The sequence below is a fragment of the Lagopus muta genome, chromosome 1 (genome assembly GCF_023343835.1).
Source record: "Lagopus muta isolate bLagMut1 chromosome 1, bLagMut1 primary, whole genome shotgun sequence".
In the NCBI taxonomy this organism is placed as follows: domain Eukaryota; kingdom Metazoa; phylum Chordata; class Aves; order Galliformes; family Phasianidae; genus Lagopus; species Lagopus muta.
This window is the reverse complement of record NC_064433.1, coordinates 131,024,440-131,052,076: the sequence shown is the minus strand read 5'-3', so window position 1 is coordinate 131,052,076 and position 27,637 is coordinate 131,024,440. Positions and strand designations below refer to the sequence as shown.

At 36.0% G+C, this 27,637-nt stretch overlaps 1 protein-coding gene across 1 annotated transcript in view; it reads right to left on the bottom strand.

Moving 5' to 3' along the window:
• Positions 1–27,637, bottom strand: part of TMEM131 (transmembrane protein 131) — a 93,055-nt gene that overhangs the window by 29,803 nt on the left and 35,615 nt on the right. The window contains exons 4-19 of the mRNA XM_048961251.1: positions 25,848–25,916; positions 18,818–18,941; positions 17,763–17,879; positions 16,513–16,635; positions 15,497–15,577; positions 12,796–12,946; positions 12,652–12,708; positions 11,715–11,776; positions 6,903–7,011; positions 4,950–5,058; positions 3,951–4,104; positions 3,678–3,848; positions 3,239–3,349; positions 3,019–3,153; positions 2,392–2,496; positions 976–1,062 (exon numbers count right to left, since the gene is read on the bottom strand). Of these exons, the coding sequence (XP_048817208.1) occupies positions 976–1,062; positions 2,392–2,496; positions 3,019–3,153; positions 3,239–3,349; positions 3,678–3,848; positions 3,951–4,104; positions 4,950–5,058; positions 6,903–7,011; positions 11,715–11,776; positions 12,652–12,708; positions 12,796–12,946; positions 15,497–15,577; positions 16,513–16,635; positions 17,763–17,879; positions 18,818–18,941; positions 25,848–25,916 (1,765 nt within the window). The remainder of the gene's footprint in view (positions 1–975; positions 1,063–2,391; positions 2,497–3,018; positions 3,154–3,238; positions 3,350–3,677; positions 3,849–3,950; positions 4,105–4,949; positions 5,059–6,902; positions 7,012–11,714; positions 11,777–12,651; positions 12,709–12,795; positions 12,947–15,496; positions 15,578–16,512; positions 16,636–17,762; positions 17,880–18,817; positions 18,942–25,847; positions 25,917–27,637) is intronic.

Below are 27,637 nucleotides of genomic sequence, written 5' to 3'. Positions count from 1 at the left end.
AATTTTCCCAAAACTTCACAGTATTCACTAGCAAAGTCACTAGCAAAGACACTGGAGAACTTTTTGGAGAGCTGCTGTTTCAAAATACATTGAAGATGGCTTTAACTTTTCAGAAAATAGTAGTATTTCTATCTTGCTGTTTCCATCTATCCTTTCCTATCCTTTTTTCTTTCAGTCTACTGTTTCTCTTTTGATGATTTCCCATTGCCTTATGTTCCATACTCATCAGAAAGTCACATGAATCTCAAGGCTTGAAATACCAATTGCAAAGTCAGTATGCCTTGACTGCCCATGCTTCCATGGCCATACTGAATGTCAGGTAAGAAAAAAAAACATTATCCAGTTAATAGATTGGTGCACAACTGAGCAAAAAAGCTGCCTTCAGCCATCACTGAATAAACACTACTGCAGGAGGAGGAAAGAAAACAACCTTAGCCTGTTTTTACAGAGGGCTGCAGACTCCCGCAACTTTCTTGCTTTCCTGCTCTTGTACTCCACCATATATCCTCCATTATCCTCATCTCCAAGTAGATGATCTACTTTCAATGTAGAAACAACACAATAATGCTTCATAGAGATCAAAAATCTCTTACACTGAAGCTTTAGTTCATTAGCTGACTTGGTCATCTTGGTTTTACACACTAGAAATTTAAAAAACACATTTATGCAATGACATCTGTCTTTACAGCTGGTGCTAATGTGCACAAATTGGTAATAACTACGTAAACAAAGCTGTGTTAGAATGAACCTGCAAATAATCACGTTCAGGATCACATCAGTATTCGAAGATCCCATTTAAGTGGGCATAGAGGAGAAATGAAGATAAACCATGCTTGGGACATGTGAGGAAGAAAGTGACACCAAACTCTCCAGCAACTTGACAGATAACAATTTAAGACAAATGCTTCTCTTGAACACAACAGACGAATGAAAAACAGCACAAAAAGGTTTAATGCTGTGACCTAACAATCTTACCGGAAAAGAAGGTGGAAGAAATATATGTTTTGGGGAGCAAGTCAGTGAGCCTACAGCAATCACTGCTTTCACTGGTATAGTTAAAATCTAAAAGAAAGAACAAGAGAGTTAACAAGGGAGCTAAGGAAAAAGATGTTACTTTCAGCTTTCAAACATCTCTTCTGCTTTTATTTGCATAGATTAATAAAATCCTAAAATTCCACAATCAATGTAGCCAATTAATGTCTTACATACACATTTAAAATGTGCAACCATGAATTAAGATTTCAATGTGTCATCATACTCCTACAGTCACTCCGTACTGCCAGGAAGCAAATCGTTGCTCAGTCATAATTAGCTTCTTTCTACATGGAATACAACAGCAAAGTTAAAATAAAAGCTTTGCAATAGGCCGTTATACAAGTCTCATCTGAGAGAGACTTACTCTCTTAGAAAGCAGGAGGATAACATATTTGAGATTACTATTAATTACTAATAGGGAAGAGGATATACCAAAGTTCCCAGAAGACATCAGAACTCATGATAAGACCTTGAAACAAAAGTACACTTTGGATTGCAGAAGGGATGGCAATAATTCTTACTGTGTATGCTGCTCTAACCATTGTTAGCTCTATAACCATATAAGTACAATAACTTGTAGGGGAAAAAAATGAAAACAAAAGAATTCAGTTGTAAAATTGAAGAATCGCTTAAACATATGGACATATCAAAAAGTTTAAGGTCACAGTTACCTGGCAGAAATTAGGAGTTTCCTATTTTCTGCATCAGAACCACACAACAAGCTTTATACTTTCCTGACTTCATAGACATCATATTTTTTCTGCATGTATCACTCAAAGTGAAAGTTGTAATACAAAAATATTAAATATGGATTGCATTATATATCACTCTTCTGCAAAATATTTTATAACAGAAAAGGCATATGAAGTTGAGAATTGGTTGTTCTCTCCCTTACTAACTTTGGTGTAAGATCTGTTTCATTTGTCAGCAAACTGCAATTTCTCCAAAGCAATTTTAATGTTATATTTTGAAAAAATTATTTCAAAATTATAACTCAATTTCAATAACCAACAATGTACCAAAAAGCAAACTGTGAGCATATCGTGCCAAAAGATTTTTGCACTGATGCTTTAAGGGTGCATCAAGAACTCATACGTCAGAGCATCAGGTCAGACGTGAACAGAAATTTCTGAAAAGCAGATGAAAAGCTCAATGAAAGTCATTGTTCATTCTCTAAGAGAAGATACGGCACAAGTAGCATTACTGCCACTCACTGCAGTGTTAACTTGTCCTCTACCCCTTCAACCTTAGCTTCTTCCGTGTGACACTGCAATCTATCCACTTCAGATTTCACCGTAAAAAAATAAAAAAAACCACTCTGCTTGGACAATACACATGAATATAAAATAAGTATACCTCATAATCTGTTGTGATTTGCACAGCTCCATCATGAATTCCTTCAAGTTCTTTTGCTATTAGTTTTACTCTAAACACAGCATAATAACCTGATGTTAGTATCACCTGTGAACGGTAGGAAACAAAATTGTATTCCATTAAAAACAGAAAATAAATTTCTCAAAGAAATACACTCAAGTCTGTATTTCCTTAAAATCCCTGGAGGCACTCAAAGCCAAGCTGGATGTGGCTCTAGGCAGCTTGGTCTAGTGGTTGGCAAGCAGCAGGGGGGCTGAAACTGGATGATCCTTAATATTCTTTTCAAGCCAGGCCATTCTATGATTCTATAATAAACTATCTGAAAAAAATGACAGCAGTAGAAGTAAAAAATGCAAACATAAGTAAACTAAGATTAAATATTTCCTGGAGATTACTGCTTCTGAACTTCCCCTTTCAAAATCTACCCAACTTGAAAGCTGTACTGCTACTTACAATAAAACTAAAAATAAGAATTTTTTTTTGACAATCATTCTTCATTTTTATCCTCCTTCCCCCATGCTAAAATTGAACTATAAAAAAAATACACATTTGTCTTTTTTCCCCCCACCTACACTTAGCTTTAAGCAATAGATTCAAAGGGTTACTTACTGAAGACTGATCAGATGCACCAGCATTTTGTAGTTTGTGGTGGTTTGCAATTACTGTTGTTCTATTTCCCTTTTCAGTTGTTAGGAGTTCTATGGCCAAACCATCCCCTATAATATGCCAACTTTTTATAGCCAGCTTAAAAAGAACAAAAGATACTATTTCAGTAACAAGACTGATGTAAGATTCTTAAAAGGCAAACCAAAAATAAATCCATCCTTACCTCTATTGGATTGCTGTTGATGATGGCAAATAAAATGCTGCTAGCTTCTGCTGCACTCAATATGCCAAAATCTATAAATCGTTCCTCAGTTTTTGGAGGCAGTACAAAGTACTAGAAAGATTAATAAAGGCATTTTAGCATAATTAAATACAAAATACACTCAAACTTTACATTTATTAACAAATAAATAAGTGCAACAGTACTAAGATAATCTCCAAATTCTATCTGTTTTCTGCATATAACTAAAGGGAGCAAAAATGAATTTTCCAACAGTAACAAAAGCTGTTTAAGAAAAGAGCTGGTGAAGTGGGTGACACTACCCATATCTGCACGTCTGTTGAAATTAAGAAAGCTATGCCCCCATAGAATCAGAATAAAGAGAGTCATATGAAATCTGCCTCCAAGTAGACTGGAATAGCTAAAAAAGACAAATACTCACATCTAAGAATCCTGTGTATGCTCGAACGGGTAGGTGAAATTTAGAAGCATTGGTGATAAGTAGAATATTGTTATCTATATGGACAGATGATGTGGAAGGCATAAAGTAAAGTGTAAATATATATCTGGATTCATTGGGTGGAATTAAGACAGGTTTGCTGAAGTTCTGGACCTAGATCAGTGAAGAATGAAGATCAAAGTTACAATTTAATGAAGCACAGCACGCGTAAACGTTTTCCGCTAGGTAAAAATATTCCACTGAACTGAGGCTTACTTTAAACATTGGTTTTGCTTCTTCTGGTAACACAACATCATGTATAAGGACTGCAAAATTGAATGTGTTTGTTAGATAGATTTGTCTTTCCACAGAATCAGAAGCACCGTCACGGATGTGAAAAAGCGTAGCAGCATGATCAAACCCTAAATACCTGTGAAAAGAAAACAGTATGAAAAAAATGAAGTCTTTCCTTATCTAATCATATATTACACATATACTAGATTTCTATAGTTTTTATTTTAAATATATATATATACACACACGTGTGTGTGTATGCACTAGAATTCATTTAATCCATCAGCAGGAAATGTGCACAGCACACTGCATGCTAATAACAATACTACAGGACATCGATTACTCAGTAATGTAAACGAAGTAAGAAAATACATAACTCAGCATCCTACAAGGACTAAAACCAAGTGTCCATATATTAAGATAGCCTGTAAATCATGCACGTTCCTTACTATCCAAATCAGGAGTTTGCAGCAGCAGAGTTCTGATGGGTAATGTTTAGTTTAATTGCCTTTAACACACTGCCAATTCAGTTGATAAGGCAACACGTTTCAATGACAATCCAATGTCAACTTAGACAAATTTTGTAAATGAATTAAAAAAAAAAAAAAAGAAGTGCTGACATGATGTCTTCCAAAATTTTGCTTAAAACTAGAAATATTTTCTCTACTTTTGCTTCATATAGTGGGTGACAGAACTGAATTTTTTTTCCAGTGTCTCATCTGTGAAGTGAGAAGTGACTCATGCAGGTCACTTTGAACCCAAGATTTGAAAACAGTCTATGCATCACTGAGACTACCTCATAAGCATAAAAACAGAAAAACTTGTACCAGTGATTATAGTTCTAAGTGAGCTTGATTCAGAAAACACAGATACCACCTCTTTATACCTCCTCCCTTGCCAAAAAGGCTAGAGTTACCTTCCACAACAGCTTATTTTCAGCATTTTTTTTTTTCTCCAAACATTGCTCAACAGCACACTTACCCATCCAATACTTCTGCTTGATAGGGAATTTCAAGTTTGGAGTAGCTTTTCTCTTTTGCTTTAACAGTTATTTTCCCAGAAGACTGTGATGCTTTTTTTGCTTTTGATGCTGTAAAAGAATATAAGCAGCTTGTTCAAGCAGACAAACACAAAAACCCATCAGGTTAGATTAGCATGAGTAGTACAAATGGAGCTAGACCAGAGACTAAGTATTGTGGAAGAAGAAAATTGATCTTACTGAACCTTCAATATACCACTGACATAGAACAAGGGTTAGAAGATACCTGAGTTCCTCCCCTTATGCCAGTTAGTTGATACGGTTAAGTTATATACTCTAGGAAAGCCTAGTTGTCAAATAAATGATTTAAACATGTCCAGAAGATAATTAAGATGCTGCATAAGCCTCTGAATTCCTCACTACAGTATGTACTGTTCTACATTAACAGAAGTTTGTGAGTGTTAGGCTCCTCATCTAAAATTACCAGTCAAGTGGGACCTTTGGGCCAAGAACACTGAAATAGAATCAGAATCCATGCAAGATCCAAAGCTAGACAAGTGCCAACAACAAAACTCACAGGTCTGTTCCAAGGTCACAGAACAAGCAATGTTATCCCGGTAGCAACATGACCAGAAAAGTCAAGGGATTCAAATACTGGTTAGTAGAAACTGCCAGCCTCTAAATTCCCTGCACGTAGTAGGACAGCTGTAAGAGCAAATACTTATGGCAGACTGCTAAAATAAAAATAATTCACCAAGTCAGTCCCTCAAATGTCCTATGCACTTTGACTAATTTTTTTTTCCCCACCAATCAATCCCATCAAAACCTACCACATGTCAGTCTGTACATTCTTATACAACAATTCCTTCCAGCTTCAAAATCTGGACATGATACCTCAGGTTGACAGAGTACAGCTATTTCAGAATTCAATATTTATGGGCTAAGACATATCTCACTCATCTTACAAACTGCAAGCTATTCAAAGTCTAAAATGCTAATTAGTAAACAAAATCCTTTCCTCTCTATCCATACAAATTCTAAAATTATGTCTACCTGAAATTAAAAACACTGCATCTGTAAGACTCCATCTTTAAGTCTCTCATCTTGGATTGCTTACAGTACCAGCTAGGATCATACAGCAGTAAGATTTGAACAGGTCAACAGCAGTCCTTGAGTTGATAAGAATCTAATACAAATGGAGGTAACATTTCTATCAAAGGTTGGCATAACATTTACAGTCACACTATGTAAGAAGGAAATGAACCAGCACTTCTTTCATAAACATATAAATGAAAGTCAGTATGAGGATACATAATGTATCTTCATAGGAAAGGTTACAGTGAAAGCCTTGCCACTCTTACCTGCCTTTCTCTATAATATAAATTCAAGATAAAAGAAAACAAGCTAGCATTCACACTAAGATTCTCAAGTGCCAGACAGAACCCTATTTCACAGGTATTCCAACAAAACACTTTGGGGGAAAATAGCATCTTAGAGTCTTCTTTAAACTTCAGAAAGCTCAAAGGGTATTCCAAGGGATATAGTCTACTTTACATCAATGCGATGAACGTGCCTTGGTTTGCTAGCATTTCCCAAAAGCAAACACCTTTTTAGGCTAATAACGTCTTTCAACCAATGACTCAAAATACCACTTATGTTTACAACAGAATCTGATGCTCAGTTTTTATATTTACACACATAAGATTCTTTAAGAATCCCTTTTCTTCTCACTATTAGTTATCAGATGAAGTCACTGGCTAGTTGTGACTTCAGAAAAGACCCTTCTGAAATACATGTACTCAGCAGAAACATAAGGCCCTTCCAAATAATTCCACTTCCTCCTCAAAGTGCCAAGCATTAGTTCATTAAGAGACTTCTTAGAAAACAATTCATAAAGTTTCAGCAAGTGTTATGAAGCATTGGACAAGTTTTAAGAAGAGAGGTGAAGTACTTACCATCAAAGCTAATACTTGCAACTTTGGTATATTTACTTTCAGAGGCTTTTAACGTAACTGGTTTGAAATGCACTGTTATAGCTTCATTCTGTGGTGTAGGTCTCACACTCTGCAAACAGAATCAAAAATATAAAGCACTCGTACATTTATCATTGTTAACACACTGTGCAGCCATCATTCAAAGTGATACGGCTGCAATTAATTGGTGCTGAGTTTGTATAGGTCTATATTCCCTATAACAGAACAGCATTACAAGTGGCTTTACTATGTTTTTCAAGTCCTGAAAACTACTCAATATGCAAAAAAGCAGACAAGGAGTTTCCCTTGAAAACAGAGTGAAGAGACAGTATAGCCAAGAATGTGCAAAAGAAACAGAAAGCAATTTTATTTTTGTAAATTAAGAATTATTTTTATTCTTAATGTCACAAGGTTACAACAGCCATAGCCTATTTATTTCTAGTTCACTCACTGGCAAAGCTGTTAGCTGACTTGTGTAATTAATGGCAATACACACATCCACCTTGCCTCTGATCCCATGTTAAATCTGCAAAACTGCCATATTAATTAAAAAATAAATCAGTATAAAGAACAGGTCTGTCAATTTGAGATGATATTTATTTTACAGTGACATTTTACAATATTACCTTTTCAATCTGACAGTTATTATTTCTAACTACACAGAAAAGGTGAATTGGATGTTACCAGAATAGCAATTCTGTCAGTTGTTAGCCAGAGGTGATTTGAAGAGATATGCAATGTCATGCAGCAGAAGTACCGATGGCAACTATCAATACCTGAAGTGCCTACAGAGACTGCTAGCAAACTAGTTAGATTTCATGTACAGAAACAGGGCTTGGAGCACTTCAATGCTCTTATTCTTATTTTGCTTAAAATTGGGATGGCTGCCATGATTCCTCCTCCCCAGCTGTCTTCTGCTGTAAAAACAGCTCAGCTGCTCACATAGCAGCTGCTAAGCTGCCATAAATTACAAGACACTGCATTAAGAAAATTGAAATGAGTGCTGGTTTACCTTATGCTAGGCCACAGAGGTTTAGCACCTGCTTCATAAGCAGCTGAGACTTCCTTCATCAGAGAAGAGTAAGACTGCTAGTGCTACACACCAGTTAACAATTCTTCAAAGCTAAGCTATTCTTGACTGTAAATGAAAGCTGTAAAATTTTGCATACATAATTAAGTTCTGCAAAGTTACATAACTAATGCACAACCCTCAAAGGAAAGGAGCAGCATTGCTCATGTTCTAACTAATGAATAATCTCTGTTAGCTCAACCGGAAGATTCTCTATATTGGAGTTACAGCACTGACCTTTGTCAAACACCTGCACACACATGGTGCAGATATTTGATACATCTCCTCGTGAGCTGATTTATAAATATCACAATCTGTTTCTAATGGAATCCATATTACAAAACTGAGATCTCGAGGTATCTTTGAAAAGCCCCTTAAAGGAGGCAAAACAAAAGCTATAGTCAATTTCACAGCTTTCACCTGGTAGAAAAGGTAACCATTTCTAGCAGCTCTTTCCATATAAAAAGCTGGTTTTGAGCTACTAAAAGCTTGAAACAATGCTGATTTCATTCAGCTCATCATCAGAAAATATACGAAAGAACAACCCAGCATGAGAAAAATTTTCAGGTTTCAGAGGTGTATGTCTTAAACCTCAAATCTACATGGATTAGTTCAAAACATTCATAGATAAATTTAGTTAAAGAAGGAATTTAACACTGTTTTGTGGATTTTTTTTTTAAACTATATCAGTCACATTTCTCTTGCTGCTTGATTACATGCTATAAAAGCAAATATAACATTAAGATGACTAATGGAAACAAAATTCCTTAGGAATTCTTTTAACTTCATTTTCCTCAAATTTTAACCCACTTCAAATAAAGCCCAAGCAGAACTTGTTTCCTGAGATGTGCCTTATGAATCATCAAATATGGGCTCCTCAACAGCAGGTCATAAGAAAACACATGCAAAACAAGTTCCACTGAGAATCTAACACTACTGATTTTCTCAGAAAAATCCCCATCAGCAATTTCTGTGGGGAAGAGGAATTTCAAATACTGCATTTTATTTACATACAAATCTCCTATGGAAGTACCTCAGTCTAGCTTCAAGATCTTATAGTATATGGTTTAAGGACTCACAGAATGTATCTATTCTAATAAGATGAAGAAGGTGTACGATAAACTACTAGTGAATTTGAATCTTTGAGGCATTATTTTGAGATGCATGCACTCAAAAATTGAGATAGAGAACATAACTACTTCTCACGGGTTGGTAAGAGCAAAAATCTGTGAAGTAATTGAACTGTGACCAAAGTAAGCACTTTCTCATACACTTATCATCAAACAGAAAGGCCTAGATTCAGTACATAGGTATCCTCAAGTTTCTTGTTCTTTATGCATAGAATATGACCAGGAGCTGAAACTTACAAATGGGACTTCACTGTTAACGATGAAATGGACTTAAACTGCCTTAAAGAAACAAAATTTTCTTTCTAGAGAGGGGACAAATTAAAGAGAACCATCTGAGTTCATTACACTTTTGACAACATTGCTTAATTGTTGCAGCACAACAGTTTGTCCAGTCACAAAGTAAACACGATGCTCCCTAATGACGTAAAAAACCCTATAAAAATGTAAATAAGGAAGCTTTGTAAAGACTCTTAAAACTCAAGAAAGAAAGTCCAGTGACTCACTCTTATGTTCCTTAACCAAATTGCTGGACCACAGGATGAGTAAGAACTTAAAAGCACAACTACAGCTCTGGCAGCACTGTTAGCAGTCTGTCATACGCAGATGACCTGAAGATATTTAGTTCTTCCAGCAGCCAACTTAAATATATGCTAAATATAGCCCTGGCCTTTACTTCTGACATTAAGATTAAAGTTGTGGCAGAGCTCTGCCTCACTGCTTTTAAACTCTGGTTCTAAAGGATCAGAATTCCATTTCTACACTATTCACTAGTTTCTTTGCAGAATTTCTTTGCTCTTGTTTACCACTTTAAAACTGGCATAGCAGAAATTCACACAGTGCTCAAAATACTGGTAAGGTTATACAACTCACAAACTTCACTAATTGTGCTTTAATAAGAACAATTGACTCAGACGTGCCATATGTGATATTGAAAAATATATCATATTTAGTCTTAAATGAAGTAACTTTATCATCACAAGGTAAGTTCCAGGGCCCTTCAATATCTCTAAATTCATTGCTTTGATACATTATAAAAGAATAATTCATTTGGAAAAATTCTGTCATACCTGTAGAAGGAGCAGATAATAGCCTACCAGAAGACTGTGGTCTATGGCCTACGGCCAGGAACACAGAGACCATAGCTTTTAAAAAGGAAGGTTTTTTTTTCTGGAGAAGTATAAAATAGGTGCTAATTAATAGCAGATATGATACTGGCAGTTTGAACAAAAAGTTATTTGGCTTGTACTCGTGAAGTATGTCACACGCCTTACAACAAACCTGGCAAGTCTAAGAACATGGGCATGACACAGGCATGCCATGACACAAGCAAACAGTTGAGAAAAAATCTAGTAAGTTTACAAATCCTCTGATTGTAGGGATTACATATAGGTCTTTCTAGAGAGGAAGGAAAAAGAAAACTTTTCAATTAGAACATATTACCACACACCATGGGAGCTGCTTTCTAGCATACAAGGCCACAAGGAACCTTAAGGTCATCTACCCTCACTGAAATAATAAGCACTACGACTTCCACAAATTAAATTCTCTTATACTATACTATTAACTTCTCCTGACTTGAGAGTTATCCATGAATAATAACTGAGCAGAAATTGCAATGGACTGTCATTACAGCGGAAAGCTATCCTCATTACTAAATAAGTATTCTGTTTCTACCATAAATTTGGCTAGCCTCAGTATCCAGCATCCTGTCCTATGTTTTTGTTCAACCTTTACTATTAAAATATCATTCTCTACAGTTAAAGCTTTAAAAACTAAATAATGCTCTCCAAGAGCTCAGTAAGAAACCTTTGCCAGTCCTTCAGTCACTCTTCTGGCTCCTTTGGTTTCTTTTCAACACTTCAACACTTTTTAAAATGCACTGGGACAATATATAGCTACCAATACAAACAAATCTGCAAAACAAGGAAGACAGGAGGAAGAGAACGAAAAAGTGAGAAAAATAGTGTCGAAAAAAAAAATCACATAGGAAATTACACAGGAAAGAGGTATGCATGCACCACAAGAACACAGTAAAAACTCTGAAATAAACACAGAAAATCCCAAAACTAGAACTCTGAAATTGCCTTTATACGCAGCTGTAGCAATCTCATAGGAAAGGACTCTGGAGTGTTCCCAGGCCTTTTTCTTATTTCAAGATACAAATGAGATGGACTCAAGAAAACAAGGGCCACGTTGCAGCCTGCTTCTACAAGCTACTCTTTGCCCATCTTATAAGACTACATTGGAACATCACTTCATATGCTTTCAGGGACTCTGATGTAGACAAACAATCCCACAGAACCTTAATCTCTTGTATGCCAAACTGGAATTACAAGTAGAAAAGCTTAGGGACCCTAAGATAGTGTAGACAATCTCGATATCTATGATATTGAAAAAGCTGTTGAAAGAAGGCTATGAAGCAAATTAATGTTACCATGCATATACATGATTTCTTTTCTTAATACTAAGTCATATTTTAGTCATCTATTACCTAGCTTCTATTTCTGAACTCTGCATGGTTCATGGATTATCTGGAAATGATCAATTTTCATGAGATGAAGTAAACACAGGTAGAAAGTTTCAAATAAAACTTACTGTAATTGGCACATCTTTTGTTCCTGAATTTAATAAATGCAGATTTAAAATTTTTGGCAGATCTGTTGAAGAACAAAAAACACACCTGACTATTAGGCTATGTTAATACGAAAACCTTATACAAAGTTATCTGTGCTAGCTAGTTTCTCATAAACCCACTGTTGTTTAGCATTGAAGAGTTACATTAACTTGGTAGTACAGCCAAAGTAGCTAGCCTCAGGAATATGACATTTTAAACTGCATTTTTTTATAGTAGTAAATACCACATGCTTCAGTTAACTACATTTATTTCTAACACATTAAGAAATGAACCAGCTAAAAATGGTAAAATGCATGATTTTGGCCAGATAGACTAGCAAAGACAATCTTACTTAGTAATCTTATTCGTTAGCTACGTTGCATGGAAGATACCTTTGGTTTTATTACTTTCTGTCAAGCATAAATAATTCTTTGATCTCACTAAGCAATACTAATGCAAAACATACAGCATAAATGTGTAAACGGCATTTTTAAAAAAGAAGAAATTACAAACAACTTGGTTAAGTTTGCATACTTCTACTATTTCTTGTGTATGAAAGATATTAAAGCCTTGTAGCTATAAAGCAATCTTTCCCTAAAAAAAAATAACGAAATAAACCAACAGCAGTTTTCAGGTTAAGCCATGTACAAGTAAGTTTTAAGACTCGTGTCAGTACTTGACTTATAACTAAATGTGGGAACTACTGTTTGCTTGTAAACATCACAAGTTTACTTGAAGGCAAACACATTTGTGCACAGTAGCAATGCACTGTTTTCCTATCTTTGAAACTCTGGCTCTGAAAAAAAAAATAATAATAAAATAAAATCATAATCTCACAATCTATTAGGACAATTACAAAGATGACCATTCTTCCCTTTGCCCCTCACAGATACTTTGAGATCTGAAGTACAGCTTTACCTTGTGTTCGTAGCGTACCAAAATCTAGCATTTCTGTCGATGAATAGATTCCTGGTGCTTTAAGGGAAGAAAAAGAGACATTACCATTTTCTTACTGCACAAGTTCATAAAGCTAAATAACGACAAAAATGCTTTTTTACAAACCTGTTGTAACTTCTACCTCAACAGGGAGAATGATAAATTCCGTGTTGTCTGAGGCATTTGTTTTTATTCTAATGAATGCTGTATGATTATCTGCTTCTCTCGAAGAAAAGCTGGCTCTCATCACACCTTTTGTTTCGTAGGGAGGTATTTCCTAACAGAACATTAAAAGCACATCTGTGAGATTGCAGTAATTATAAAAAGAGCTGCTACAGCAAAAACTACAATAGAAGTATTGAGCATAATTGTATGATAAGAGAAAAAGCAGCAACGGAAGCAAGACAGAGCCTGCATGTTTTTAAAGTTACCATTAGATTTCATTTGGGTAGTTTTTTCCCAACAAATACGACACTGATTAAAAACAGGTATACAGAAGAGGACTTTCATTACCCTCTTGAGTTTTATTTCTTAAAACTGTGGGAAAAGGCTGAGAGATTAACGATAAAAACGTTACTGAGTTCAGTAACATCAAATGCTATTTTTATATATTCTAATTGCTTTTTCTCCAAAGCAGACACAAAGCACATACAGCTTCACACACATACACAAATGTCAAAACCATCTAGCTAAACAAATTAAAATAGTGCAGAATTGCTAGTAGTCAGAGTAACTACATTTGGAGTCTCTGAATTAAAAATTATACTGAGAAGTCTAACTTTCAAATTCCGCTCTCACTTATTCACAAACCTAACATAAACAAACCACTACATTGTCTCCAAGGATGCAATTTCCCTCTTCCACGTGAGTAATTAGAAATTATCCAAAGTTTGTCTGGATCCCTGAAGTACCATTAAATAGTGATCATAAAAATTCTCCTGCACATGCGGACTGCTTCATCCAATCATCAGAACATCTGACATCAATACAAATTGTGACAACATTGTACAGTTTGACAGCATACTTTAAAGTATCGATACTTGTGTCAACCTTGTTTCACATCATTTCTTCTACTTTCTCTTCTGCTATATCTTCATGCCTCCACCTATTGGTTTCACTTCTCTGACTTGTTTTACTGATTTGAAATGTCAGTGCCCTTCCAGTGCAACTTCTGCATGCTTGTCATCAATGCTTTAACTGGCAACCTGTCTTAGGGAAGCTTAATAGCTATTTGCTGAAGAAGCAAAACCAGAACTGAGATAGACATTTAAAAACCTTTTATGCTTTTGTTTGTGGTTCTAACCACACCAAACAGGCATGTTGTTTATATGCCCACTAATGATTACAGAATTCAACAGTCCCCTTAAATTTTCTTTTGTTCATGAGGAAGGGGTTATCATGTTTGCAGGACAAGGGGAAATGGTTTTAAGTTGAGGGAGGAGAGATTTAAGTTGGATGTCAGGGGGAAGTTCTTCACTGTTAGAGAGGTGAGGTGCTGGAACAGGCTGCCCAGAGAGGTTGTGGATGCCCCATCCCTGGAGGTGTTCAAGGCCAGGTTGGATGGGGCCCTGGGCAGCCTGGTCTAGTATTGAATGGGGAGGTTGGTGGCCCTGCATGTGGCAGGGGGTTGGAGATTCATGAGCCTTGAGGTCCCTTCCAACTCTGGCCATTCTGTGATTCTGTGATCATTAGAAGCAATGCCATCTGAGTAAAACTGTGTGTCAAAATATTAAGACCTTCACTTTTTTTTTTTAATCTGATTATATTTCTTACTTCCAACTCCCAATACGTTTGCTCTTTCCACTGATTTTTAAAATTCTTGTGATTTGTATTTCTACTCCTTTGCAATATGTGTATCTAAAACAAAATTATAGCCATTCTCACAGACTTTCTCCAGAAAAGCCAGGAATTAGTTTTTGTGATTTTTCTTCTTGGCTTGGAAATATGCTGGCTTTATTCACTCCAACAGACACAACAGTCTGTGACTGTAATGATACTTGGAGTAAGAGAAATTTTGAATCCCCATGACTTAGAAGTCTCTCCCAGACAAAAAAAAGACATAAAAAAAGAGCAGTAATATCTATTACAGAGGAAAACAGTTTTCATATCTAGTCAGACATTACTAAGAGTGTAATCTACAGCACAAAATCAAAACTTCATCTTCTGAATGCTTCTAAAACTTATTTCCTGGGAAGATACCAGTACGTATCACAAAGAGCACAACAAAACAGATTTAATAGGCCAGACCAAGTGTCTCTCTAACCCATTATTCTGTCACTGGCAGAAGATACATAGTGTAGGGCACACATACTTTCCAGAACCATTTCTAGCCACTCTTGAATCATGATTCAGAGATTTACTGCAGCTGGACACATTGCTGTTTTACAGTCCTCAATTTGTTCTTCCTCCTTAAGTTCATTCAGCTGTTTTTTTCCAACTCACATAAACATTCACAGTGATTTGCAGGAAGGACTTGCTCAGTTAAAAAAGAAAAAGGTTTTATTTTAGAATCTTCTTGTAGGCTGAATCCAGCTTGCAAGGCATAAGAAGGACTACACTGTCCTGTGTGATCAAGTGGGTGTGATTCATCTTCTCCTTTCAAAAAAGAACAGTTAAATGGAGATAGTTTCTTGAAATTAAGCTCTACTTTCTATTTTTATTATCATATAGCTAATAGATCCTGTTATCGTTTCAGTTTTATGGAGTTCTTTTACAGATTACATGACAAACGTTTGGTAAAAAAAACCAAACAATACAATCCTAAAATAATATCAAAGTAAAAATTCCCTAAATATCTACAGTAAATGCTGCAGACATTACTACTTACCCACAGCTTCTTTGTACCTCCTTGCTGACCTGTTGGAAGCTCTAAATGGAGATCACCTCCACTGGAATACATTTCTACTACCTGGAGTAGATAACAGGAAAACGTTCAATTACCATTAAAGGGAGACTGTTTCAGTTGTCAGATAATATAATGTTCAAAGTAAAAGATTGGCAACTATTTGACCACTGCAGTTTCTTAATAAATTCACTTTTAATTATGATAAAACCACTGGCTAGTGCTACACTCGATGTGCTTTCTGTGGAATTTCACAGTTTGTGAATCATTTACCAAATAGCAGAAATTCACTACCAGGCTATTGATTTAGTAGCTTGGTTATGTTCAGATATCACTTCATTCATTAATCCTGCCTTGATACAAGAACACTGTACCACCACTGTATTTTAAGGTTCACAGTACAGACACCACTAGTTGGAAGAAATCACAGTAGTACTATATTTAATACACAGCCTAGAGAGACATTGAGCTTATTGCATTCACATTTCATTGGTGGACATTTCTGGCTGCGTTTATTGGATCAAGGGAACGTTCTTCTTCACTGTTGATAATAAAATAAAGCTCATCACTAATTAAAATCAGATTACCTCCTGAAATATTTGGCTGACAACATCAACAAAAAAAATTATCAATGCAAAATGAGCAGAAGGGAGCTAAAAGGCATGCCTGGATTAAAAATGCAAAATCTGTGTTACTTCATTGGCTTCATTACTCTTCTTGACTACCAGTGAAGGGTAGTTCTCCATCTTGCAGTAATTATGTGATTTTAAAAATGGAAAACCCATAGTAAAACCCCAATTCAGCAAACTAAAAAGATTTGTGAACATAATCTATAATTTCTAGAACAACTGAACAGCATTTAAACAGAAACACAACTTTGTAATGTATAAAACTTGGTGTCACACAGATTTACAGTTCAAATAGATTTACGAAATACCAAAATAAATAAAATTTCAGACTGATATCATAAACGAATGAGAATTTAATGCTTTTAGGCTCACCTGCAAAGGTTCACTGTGAGGGTTATGTATATTTATTATAGGAGAAAAACTGCTATTTACAGGAACTCGTGCCCCAATAAAGGGGCGCAAACGATAGGGGTTCGATACTCCAATGCCAAACACCTGAGACAGAAGAAGAAAATAACAAGCCTAAGCAGCTGGATATCCTTTTTGTAGCATTTAATATATATGCAATTTTTAATAGTCTACCAAGTACTCTTTTTAATTAATTGTTTAATATACTTCTCACTGAGCATTTAAAAATCAGCATCATGCTAAAGCACTGGAAAAAAATTGGTTTCTCTACAGAAAACGAGTATTTCTAATAGCCACTACTTTGTTACACTGACATATTTAGATCACAGGACATTAAAATAATATCTTTGTTCTGACACCCTGAAATACTCAATACCAGCTAAAGGCTAAAAAGGTATTAAATCTTATCATTAAAGGATTATGGAACAAAGTATCTATATGGGAAAGGCTTCTGTTGTTTTCAAAATGCTGCTATGTAAGAGCTAGATTCCTTTAATGAGGATTTCCTTATAGCCACCTGTCAGTGTTTAAAGGGGAATAACTGGAAAGAAGCAGGGACTGTGGTGACAGAACAAGGAGAAATGGTTTTAAACTCAAGCTCAAGAGGGTAGATTTAGGTTAGATACAAGGAAAAAATCTTTTACAGGGAGGGTGGTGAGACACTGGAACAGGCTGCCTACGAATGTGGTTGATGCCCTGTCCCTGGAGACTTACAAGGCAAGGCTGGATCAAGGCCCTGGGCAACATGATCTAGCTGTGGTGTCCCTGTTCACTGTAAGGGAGTTGGACTAGATGGCCTTCAGAGGTCCTTTCCAACTCTAAGGACTCCATAATTATCTCACTTTTCAGCCTCTTTTATCTGTACAGTTTATCCTGTTGAATCTCAAATGGATTTTTTTTGCCAGCATAATGAATAACTGTCTTATCAATGTATCAAATAAGCAAAGAACAAAAGAATGAGTTGGATCATTGCAGCGAGCCACTAACACACACCCCATAAAATCACATATAGTCTTCAGTGATCTGGCTTATATTACTGGCCTGCAGATATTTACATATTTGATATAACTGCATTACAACAAGCAGCTAGAGTGGAAGCTTCTTTAACTTGTCTGGAAAAACACTGCTGTGTTGTTAAATACGCAGTAATAGATACAGCCATAAGGCTAATTCACATTTTACAACTTTTTCTGATTGTTCTCCACTTATCTTACCTGATAAGTAAATACCCCATGGTTAGAAGTGTTAATAAATAAAGTGTTCTCTACATTTCCCACTACTCTTGCGAGGAAAACTACATCAAAGGATGTATTGCCTCCTGGAAGAATTTTCTGGGGAAGAAAAAAAAAGGCAAAGAAGAAGAAAAAGCAAGTTTATTGAGGTCACTGCACTTTTCAGGAAAACACTCTGTGTTACAGAAGATATTCATTTGTTCTTTATTCAACACTGAAGTTAGAAAGTCTACAAGAGACTTGGAGAAAAGCATACATATTGGTAATGAGATAATCAAAACATTATTTTACAGCTAACGTCTACCACAAAACTATATTCAACCATACTTTTAGGCTAAACTGTAAGTTCAGAATTCACCATTACATAGAAATACCTTGGACTGAGCTTACTGAACACAGGAGAAAGGCAATTACTACAGAACTTTGAAAAGTGAGAAAGGCTGCTTTATAGTCAGCTTTTCTGCAGTAAGGACTTCTTTTAATTGTTTGTTGGACCCTGCTAAACCACAGGCTCTATGCACAAAACTGAAACTAGAGAACTGTATCTGATGGTAACATGGTTAAGAGAATTAAGCCTACTGACACCATGCTTTTCAGCTTGCAAGTTCTTATGATATGGCTGCAATAGCTACAAGCTAGATTAGTGACTGCTTCAGACTAATACCTCTTCACTGTATCTACAGTCTTCACAAGACTCTAAGAACAGCTCATAGCTGTGCACGTGCTCTGAAGTACAGAACACCTAACGGTCACATCAGCAGCAAAGGTATCTTTGGACAGTATATACTTACACCCTAGTTGGAACTCCTAAGAAATACTTAATTTCTTCTTTTCTAGTACGGTTTGCATATGATTCCACACTCAGTTCAAATTTGTCTGGTAACCGATTTGAGATCAAGATCTGAAGTATCCTAATATTTTTAGGTACATAATTAATAAAATAAATAGCTCACTTAGGGAAGCAGGGATGGGCAGGAATCAAGTTCACATACAGAAAATGAAGAAAAAGCTCATTTTGAGAAAGCAGAATAACTTACCCTATTTTGAAAAAATGACGCATGAAAATGCGATGTTGTAGCAGATATTGATACTAGTGTAATTGTTTCTTCTGAGCTAGGGTTATGTAGGTAAACTTTCTCCATTTTTGGCATTCCAACTGGCCTGCAGAAAAGGGAAGAAAGCATTTTAAACTGTTAAGATTTCTAGCAAACAGGACAATGGGTTTTGTCCTCTCAAGCGAAATAGGTACATATTGCATCTGGAATACTGACAGTGAAACTTTGCTCATGTGTTTAAGTACTATATATAATTCTACCTTAAATAAAGGCTAACTTAACATTTTTTTCCTTAATATTCGACTGATTACTTATTATTTTTTATGAAGACTTACTTAACATTGCATTATCCTACAACTGGTACCTATTGAAAAAAATATGCTATTTTTCAGGTTTCTACTTCACAGTCAGAACAGGTGAAATGGTCTACTCTTATGCTACAACATCTGAGTAATCCTCCTTCAAACACTCCTTCAGTTACATCTGTATAGATGGACTTGAGCATTTTATCTGCTTGGAAACTGGAGGACATAAATGAGCTTCTATAAGCCAGCAATTTATCAGTGAATTCATTGCTTAGAGAAAAGTCTCCATACCTTGAATAAACACTTTCTGATCCCACTGACAAACAAAAAGACAACAGTGAAAAAAAGCTTTCAGCCTTTCCTGAGGATCAGCTGTTCTCCTGTTCTCACAGCAACTTCTCATGTTCTCCAGCTGAAGACAAGTTCCCAGCAGCAACCTGCTGCCTGTCATAGAATAGTTTCTTGACAATTCTCTTCCCTGACCATGTTCAGTAGCTCTCCAAAAAGGTGAGACCATCTTCTTCCTATTACACTTCGCTCTTTATAAGAGGAATTCAACAGCTAAAGCCAAGAATCAAGCAGAATAATTCCAGCCAACCACAATAGCAGGAAGTAACAGAATAGGAGCAGACTTCAAGCACTGTATCGCTTATGAACAACCTACTTGACTAGCATGCTGCTTGCGGTCTCTGGAGAGAACCAACTATGTACTGAAAACTAGGATCAGAGTTGATTTAAGCACTGCTTTGTTACGATCTTTAACGCATGAAAAAGCACAAAGTCAAGAAATTATCTTGAATGATTTGGTAAGACTGAACTCTAGTTTGTTCCCAGCAGGAAGGTAGTTTGGAAGTAAAGTACACTGTGCCAGGAAACGTTGTGAACAACAGCAACATTTTAAGGCAACAACAATTTTCCTGTACTGAAAAGAGGCAAATTTAAGTCACTATATTTGAGAGGCTAAAGCCCATTTAAAAACAAACAAACAGAAAACAACAGTAGGGAAGTAGTCATGACAGACATCACAGTCCTCTGAACTTCAGATTTCAGACAAACACCACATTGTATGTGATAAAAGAAGTCACTACAAAGGAATTCTATTGCTAGGACTACCTTTCTATTTTACAACTTTGTAGACTATTTTGATTTTGTAACAGCATCTCTAATATTTTGCTTCGCTCAGATACTTTCCGTGTATACCCTAACCCTGACGTTAACCAAATCGAGAGAAATAGGGGGGAAAAAAGATAGAATTTGTCTTTTCTCATGAGACATAGTAAAATTCAGGTAAAACAATGTGCACCAGACACACGTAACAAACCTACATCCCAGTCAACAATCAACTAAGAGATACTCTCCAGGCTGTGATTTATCTAGTCACAGTAATCTGCACAAGTACAGTGTTTACTGGTGCCAAATCGTACAGAATTTCCTGGAGCAGTCACAACTAATACTTCTCACTGCAATAAGATGACACAGATACACATCTTCAGACAAGCAGGAATTGTCAAAACATGCGATATTTTGCTCCTGATCTTTTGTCCCTGTAAAATGCTGGGTCTCCCCATACTGACAAAAAGCAGATACTAAAATGTGGATGAGAAGATGGTAATTACCAAGGGTGAGGTGCCCGTTCAAATAAGTAAATAAGCCTGTGTTGATGCACCATTTTTACTGTTACAACTCAACTCTTTCTAGCATCTGAGTTAGCATCTCAAGTACATTGCCAGCACACCTTTGTAATGGAATTGATTTCAACTCTACAAATAAAGAGGCATACACTTAACTAAAGGAAAGCAGTTTCTGCAAGGAGTTGGGGAAACAAATCCTTGAGCTATTGGCTCAGACTTGCAAAAGTATTTAACTACTCACTATGAAGAAAACACAGACTGAAACTGTCCATTTAAAAGAATAATTATTTTCTTCTTACTGCATTTAGTTGAGATACTTTCATTTAGGGAAAAAAAAAAAGCTGGCTTGATTTAAAAAAAATGATGCCAGTCTATAAGCAAAAGCCCAAGAATGTAAACTTAGCAGATGAATTATTCTCCCATCTCCTGTTCTTTGCAGCAAGATTGGAGAGAGTACAGAATTCAACCAACAGCTTTCCACTTATATGAGGAAATACTGGGAGTTACCTCTGGAGAATGCCTTCTGTAACCCATTCTTACAAAAAATCTGGCTCCTTACAAGAACTCAGGTTAAACATGAGGAAAAATTTCTTTTCCAAAAGAGTGTTCAGGTGCTGGAATGGGCTGCCTAGGGAAGAGATGGAGTCACCAACCCTGGAGGTGTTCAAGAAACACTTAGATGTTGTACTGAGAGACATGGTTGAGTGGGAAATAGGTGGACAGTTGGACTAGATGATCTTGGAGATCTTTCCCAACCTTGGTGAGTCTATGATTCATGAAGGAAGTTCGTGATATTCAAGAGTAGAGAATTAGCAACTAGAACACTGTCCTGTTTCACATGGAACTATAAGCATTGCTGGCCGAGCGATCCAAGCAAAATACTAAACTGAAGTAACCAAAACCAGAAGTTTGAGAACGCAAGCTTGTCTCATTAATTGGAAAAAGCAAAACAAACAAAAACCAGAAGGGATCCATATATAAGTCTATAGTTCAATTGTTTATCAGCTTCCAGATTCCAGTGTTTTGGTTTTTTGTTGTTGTTTGTTACTCATCACTTTTGTTTGTTCCCAAACAAATGAAGAACATTTTCATATTAAACTTGACAAGAAGTTTGTGTCCACATAACTTGAAAAAACTTCAAAACAGCAAATGTCACATTTTATGCTAGAAATCAGATCCTGCAAAACACATCATACCTTTTCCAAGCAGTTAGCAAAATTTGGTGTACAAAACAGTACTAGCATAGAATTAATCAATAGTGTCACCAGCTGTAACAAAAACCAGTGTAAAAAAAGATTATTTGCTTTGGCAGCACTTCTATATACAAACAAAATCAGAGGTACATTTGGACTAAGTGTCAACTTACTATCAACTCTTTCTTACATTTAAACTCCAACAGAAGTGAACATTTCATTTCGCAACATGAAAAAAATCCCACAATCTCAACCTCATGCATATGAGGTTTATAAAACATGCAGTATAAATACTTGGCTGCATACATTGTAGGTACCTGATAGGTCCCAGCACACTTCATAAATATATTTTTGAAATATAAGAGAACAACCTTACATAAAATGACTTGGATAAACTCCTCAGTTGCTAAAATTGTTTGCAATTTACTGTTCAAAAACAGAACATCCTTTAAACAAGAGCATAGGAATAAAAATGCTACTAAAACCCCTTCTAAGCAAAATATTCTAAAGGAAATACAAAACAAGATTGCTAATAAACAGAATGCTGGAAGATAGTTTTTTAGAATACTGTCCTACCACCAAAAAACTATCTAGAGAGTGGGACTCAGCTCAAACTGAACGATGCACAAATGCCCATTCACCACAGAATAATAATAAAAGCATGTTTTTGTACATTACCAATAACCAATCTGAAAACAACTTCAGTTTTAAAATAATTTAACATCTTAAAATGTTGGCGATGAGCAGTTCTGACCTGTAGCATCAGTATCCTAAAATCCTCAATATCAAACTACTCCATCATCAAAAGTTACTTCTGCCAAAATTTTATTGTGAAGAACTGACTTTTCATATTTTCAGAGTTGAATTAACATAGATGAAAGCAACGTGTTAAGATCTATGAAGATTTAAGCTCTCTCATAAAGCAGAAACAAGAAGAGAATGAAAACTACACTGCATCATAGTCTTCATCTAGATGGACCACCTGCAACAGCTCAAATATGAAGATGCATCTCAAACATGGGAAGCTTTACAGATAGTGACCGTCCTGTCAAAACAACTTCTGGGCAATCACCTTCCAAAGTTACAGAAGACTACCCAATGGTTACTGCCTTAACATCAAAGAAAGAAAAAAAGAGAGAGAGAGAAAAGGTTCTCATATTAAAAAATGAGTGATATTCCATTTAGTCTAAGCAGTTTCTTGGATCACTGACCTGAAAGAACCTGCCCTGGTCCCACCCCATTCCCAGAGGCTTAAAGTATACCAAGAACATTTGGGATCCTTTGAAGCAAAGATTTGCATATCCTAACATAGAGCACATATTTCTTGTGATAAGTCTGAGATTATCTGGACTGTCTTCAAAGTGGTAGAATACTGTATTATTTTGTGTTAAAGCAGCATTTCAAAACCAACTCTCGTATAATAGAAGTTTGCAACCACTGTAATCTCATCTCCAGGTAGAACACAAGGAAGTGAGTCTACAGGACTTATTTAGCAACTGAATCCCAGTTTTGATTTTAGTAAAACAGATTTCCACTAATATCACAGACGGTTAGTTGGCAAAATTTTGGAAGATGTGATTAAACCCAAACACCAGTAGCAGACCAAAAATGTTACAAGAAGTATGGGCTATCTTATGACTGAAATTAAATGTTGCAACTTCCTTTAGCCTAGAAATGATACATGTTGATAGCTTTGCATCAACATGACCTTTGGAACAAGCTTGCTCTACTAAATGCTACCTAGTAACAAAACACCCTATGTACAACTCTTAGTCAGAAACTAAATACGCGTTCTAGGACTTTTCTATTGTCAAATAGACTTTTTATTGTCAAATAATTGTCAAAAAGAAAAGACAAAGTGAATACAAGAAAACCCTGTCTAATTTAAAAGGCAAAAAGCCAAAAGATAAAGTATGAATTGTTTTACTTCCACGGTGCACGGCATATGCAGTTTATTCAGACTGTAAGTTTGAGTTGCTTATCACGTCTCCAAGTCTGTTCACCTCTATTTAAATGCCTAAGGGTAGATTTTAAACTGAACACTGGGGCTCCAAATCAAAACCTTTTGTAAAGCTGTTTTTCACATCTTACTCTAGGTCTTAATAAACTAGAAGATTATTTCTGCCTGAGGTTATTATCTAAACAGCTAAATTAAGGATAACAGACTTTTAGATTAAAATTAAAAAAACACCAAAAGCACAACACAATGATCCAAATTCTGACACACACACACGTTCCCTGTGTTACCAGACAGAAGTTAGCAACCCCTGAGTTCTATACTCACTGTACAAAACCCCTTACGCTTCTTGTAAGTAATTGATTTGCACTATTTTAATGGTATACTAGACCCATACTATTTTGGTGCTTTCAGCTTACATAAAAATCAAAAATACAATGAACAGCTTGAAGTATTCATATTCATGTCAGTGTGTGAACTAAAAGTAGTTCGTTTATTTAAAAAAAATGAAGTAGATTGGAAATCCACACAAAAAAAGTAGCACATATAGCCTCATCAGGTAAGTATGTAATATATAGATGACCTGCAAAATTAGCAGACTTCTAACTACATCAATTGAACATTTCATTTTTAGCCAATGAGAATTCAAAAAACTAAAAAAAAAAAAACAACAAAAAAACCACACACACTAAAAAAAAAAAAAAACCCACAACATCTTTGTTGTCCAATTCTGTAATTACTATTAATGGAATATTTACTTGGTTTTAACAGCAAGTCACTTGAAATTAAATCAATACATTTTTACAGGAACTCTGGTTGACAATACAGGAAGGACATTGAGGTGCCGGAGCAGGTCCAAAGAAGGGCAACAAGGCTGGTGAAGGGCTTGGAGAATATGCTCTATGTGGAGAGACTGAAGGAACTGGAAGCACTGAAATAGGCTCCCCAGGAAGGTGGTTGAGTCACCATCCCTGCATGTGTTTGTGGATGTGGGTCAGGGACACAATTTAGCGGAGGGTTGTTAGAATTAGGGTAGTTTGGTTAGGTCATGGTTGGACTTAATGATCTTTAAGGTCTTTTCCAACCTGAGCAGTTTATGATTCTATGATTTTATGAAGAGCAAACTGCTGTACAAATTTCTAAGTTTGTACCACACTCAACTTTATAACTCTATAACACAGTAATGTTTGTTAGAGAAAAGATGCAGTTGAGCCAGACTTCCCATTCCATATTTAACTACTCAGCTTAGAACCTTGTTGTCCTCTTACCTATGACCAGTTATTAACAGAAACAAATATTTGATATTTTGAAAGAATAACGAAGAGCTAATTGTGATTTATTATGTCTTTACTACGATCAGAAAATAATGAGTTCCTATATTAGATCATATTTCTGCAGACTGACACAAATAAGCTCTGTAAAACGAGTGATCTCCATCTAACTTCACTGCGTAGATATTAACTTTCTGTCTTTGGATAAAGGCTATTTCTAGAAAGCCACTCTTTGTAACCAATACAAAATTACAACTCCTTTCGCTTCAGAAACAAGTATACACTGTATCAACACACAGGTGTCACCTTGCACATCTCTGTAATGACTATATCCATATTTAGCCTTTCCTACAAACAAGGAATAGGACATTTTGTTAATAATCCACGGCTCATCTGTAAACAAAAGAGCCTTTCATCCAGCAGCAGTGCTGACTAAAGATGAAGGAAGTTTCTCACAAGCATTAGTGCACTAAGGCATACTTAGGCTGTTTCTTCTCCTCCGTTGAACTGCTAACAAGAATGTCATCACTTCAGTTTACACTGTCCTGAAGTCTGAGTCAGGCACTGAAGCTGCTCTCCGTACACCAAGCTGTCCTTCACTTTCCAAAGCTCTTCAGGTTTAAGTGAACCGATCAGAAGACTTTTTTTAACTTACTGTTCATGGAAATCCAGCATTGGTGGCTCGAACCGCAGAGGTCGGCAATTTCCCCGATAAAGGGATACACTGCAAGAAAAATTGAAATTCTTAAAAAGATACACTTTTTGCCCCCTTTCAGCTTGAATTACCCTATTCATTAATACAAATAACAGCATATCTAATTCAGCAGAAGAAACATAGCTTGACAAACTTGTCCACAATTTATAGTAGTTTTACGTGATTATGTTATCTCCAAGAAAGACTACGCAGAAGTTCAGATATTGGAAACAGACATAATTGAAACTCATCATCAGTATTTAGAGGAAAAATACGTGTTGCAGTAAGCTAAATAAGTTTACATCATCTTTCATAGCAATATCCAAACATTCTTCTCAGAATGCCCAGCAAATACATGACAATACACGAGTTTCACTAGCTACACCTGTAGTAACACATAAACCATCTGGATCCAATTTGCTGGCACTGATGTCACATGGGAGACAGCCTATATTTTTGCTGTTAAGCCTCTTAGTACTCAAAATACAGTAACTTTGGTCTAGAAACATTCTTTGGCCTCACCTGTACTAATCTCCTGCTGGTACCTGAGAGACTACCGGCAGATGAAGGCTAAAATTTAAATACCACTCAAACCATCCAGCAGTAAAAACCACAAAGTATCAGAAACCACTCTCTGGTAATGTTTAATTTTTATTTTTATTTTTTTTTTTAAGTTCAAACTGTAACAGTCATAGAGCGCAATCAATAACCCACAACGTAAGTTGGAACAATGAATACAAAGCAATTTAATTGACTGAAACATTTTCTTGTTCAGAATGAAATGACTGTGTCTGCACTCACATCTCTGTATGTCAGTAACACTTTATCTTAGGCTGAGTAAAATTCTTGATCATACAATGAACAAAAAGCAGGGAGACAGTAATGGAAGGAAGGACTACACAATGGCTCTGGATCAATGGCTTTTTTTTTTTTTTATCATTAGCAAAATAGCACTCCTCTTTCAGATCCTGTTTTCTGACTTGGTATCAACAACTACAGACTCCCAGAGACCAAAATGTAACCAGGCACCCTGGGTAAAGAGAGATGCTCTAGAGGCCAACAGGGCAGGAGATGTTCCCAATCTACCTTATCAAAGGGAAAAGCAAAAAGGTGTAAGGTGTCCTCAGAGAGGCATCTGTGGCTAGCCTTATTCAGCTGAGGCCTTGAACTCGACCGATCTGTCTAGCATACCTTCCAGAAAAATAGCTGTCAAGCAAATGTAGATGCCTTTCCAAACTGTAGAACCGTTTCAACAAGGAAGGCATTTATAGGAGTAAAGCTTCAAAATTGGAGCATGAAATCTTAATGTATTCTCTAGTAGCCTAAAACTGGGCAACAACAACACTATAACACATTCACAGTGTATTTTAAATTAAAAAAAAAAAAAAAAGAAACTCTTAATTATTCACTCCAGTAATGTACAACTATATCCCTCCACTTCAAGTACAATGCACGTGTAAGAGATCTATTCATGTTTTGAGCTGATTTACAGCTCTACACATTCAGATATTGAAGCATCTTCAATACTACTTAAAGCTTACTCCTTAAAAATAGCCCTATCCCAAGATGAGGTGTCATACAGACTGCTTTAATCACACACATTTATATAAATCTGAAAGCAGTAAAAACGCAGGTGCAAGTCCCAGTGGTAGGAAGAACAGAATTTAAGCCTATAGAAAGCACAGTTCTTGCTGCTATTGTGCTGCTGTGCCTCATAGAGCAGTCAGATACGAGCTAAAACCAAACCTCAC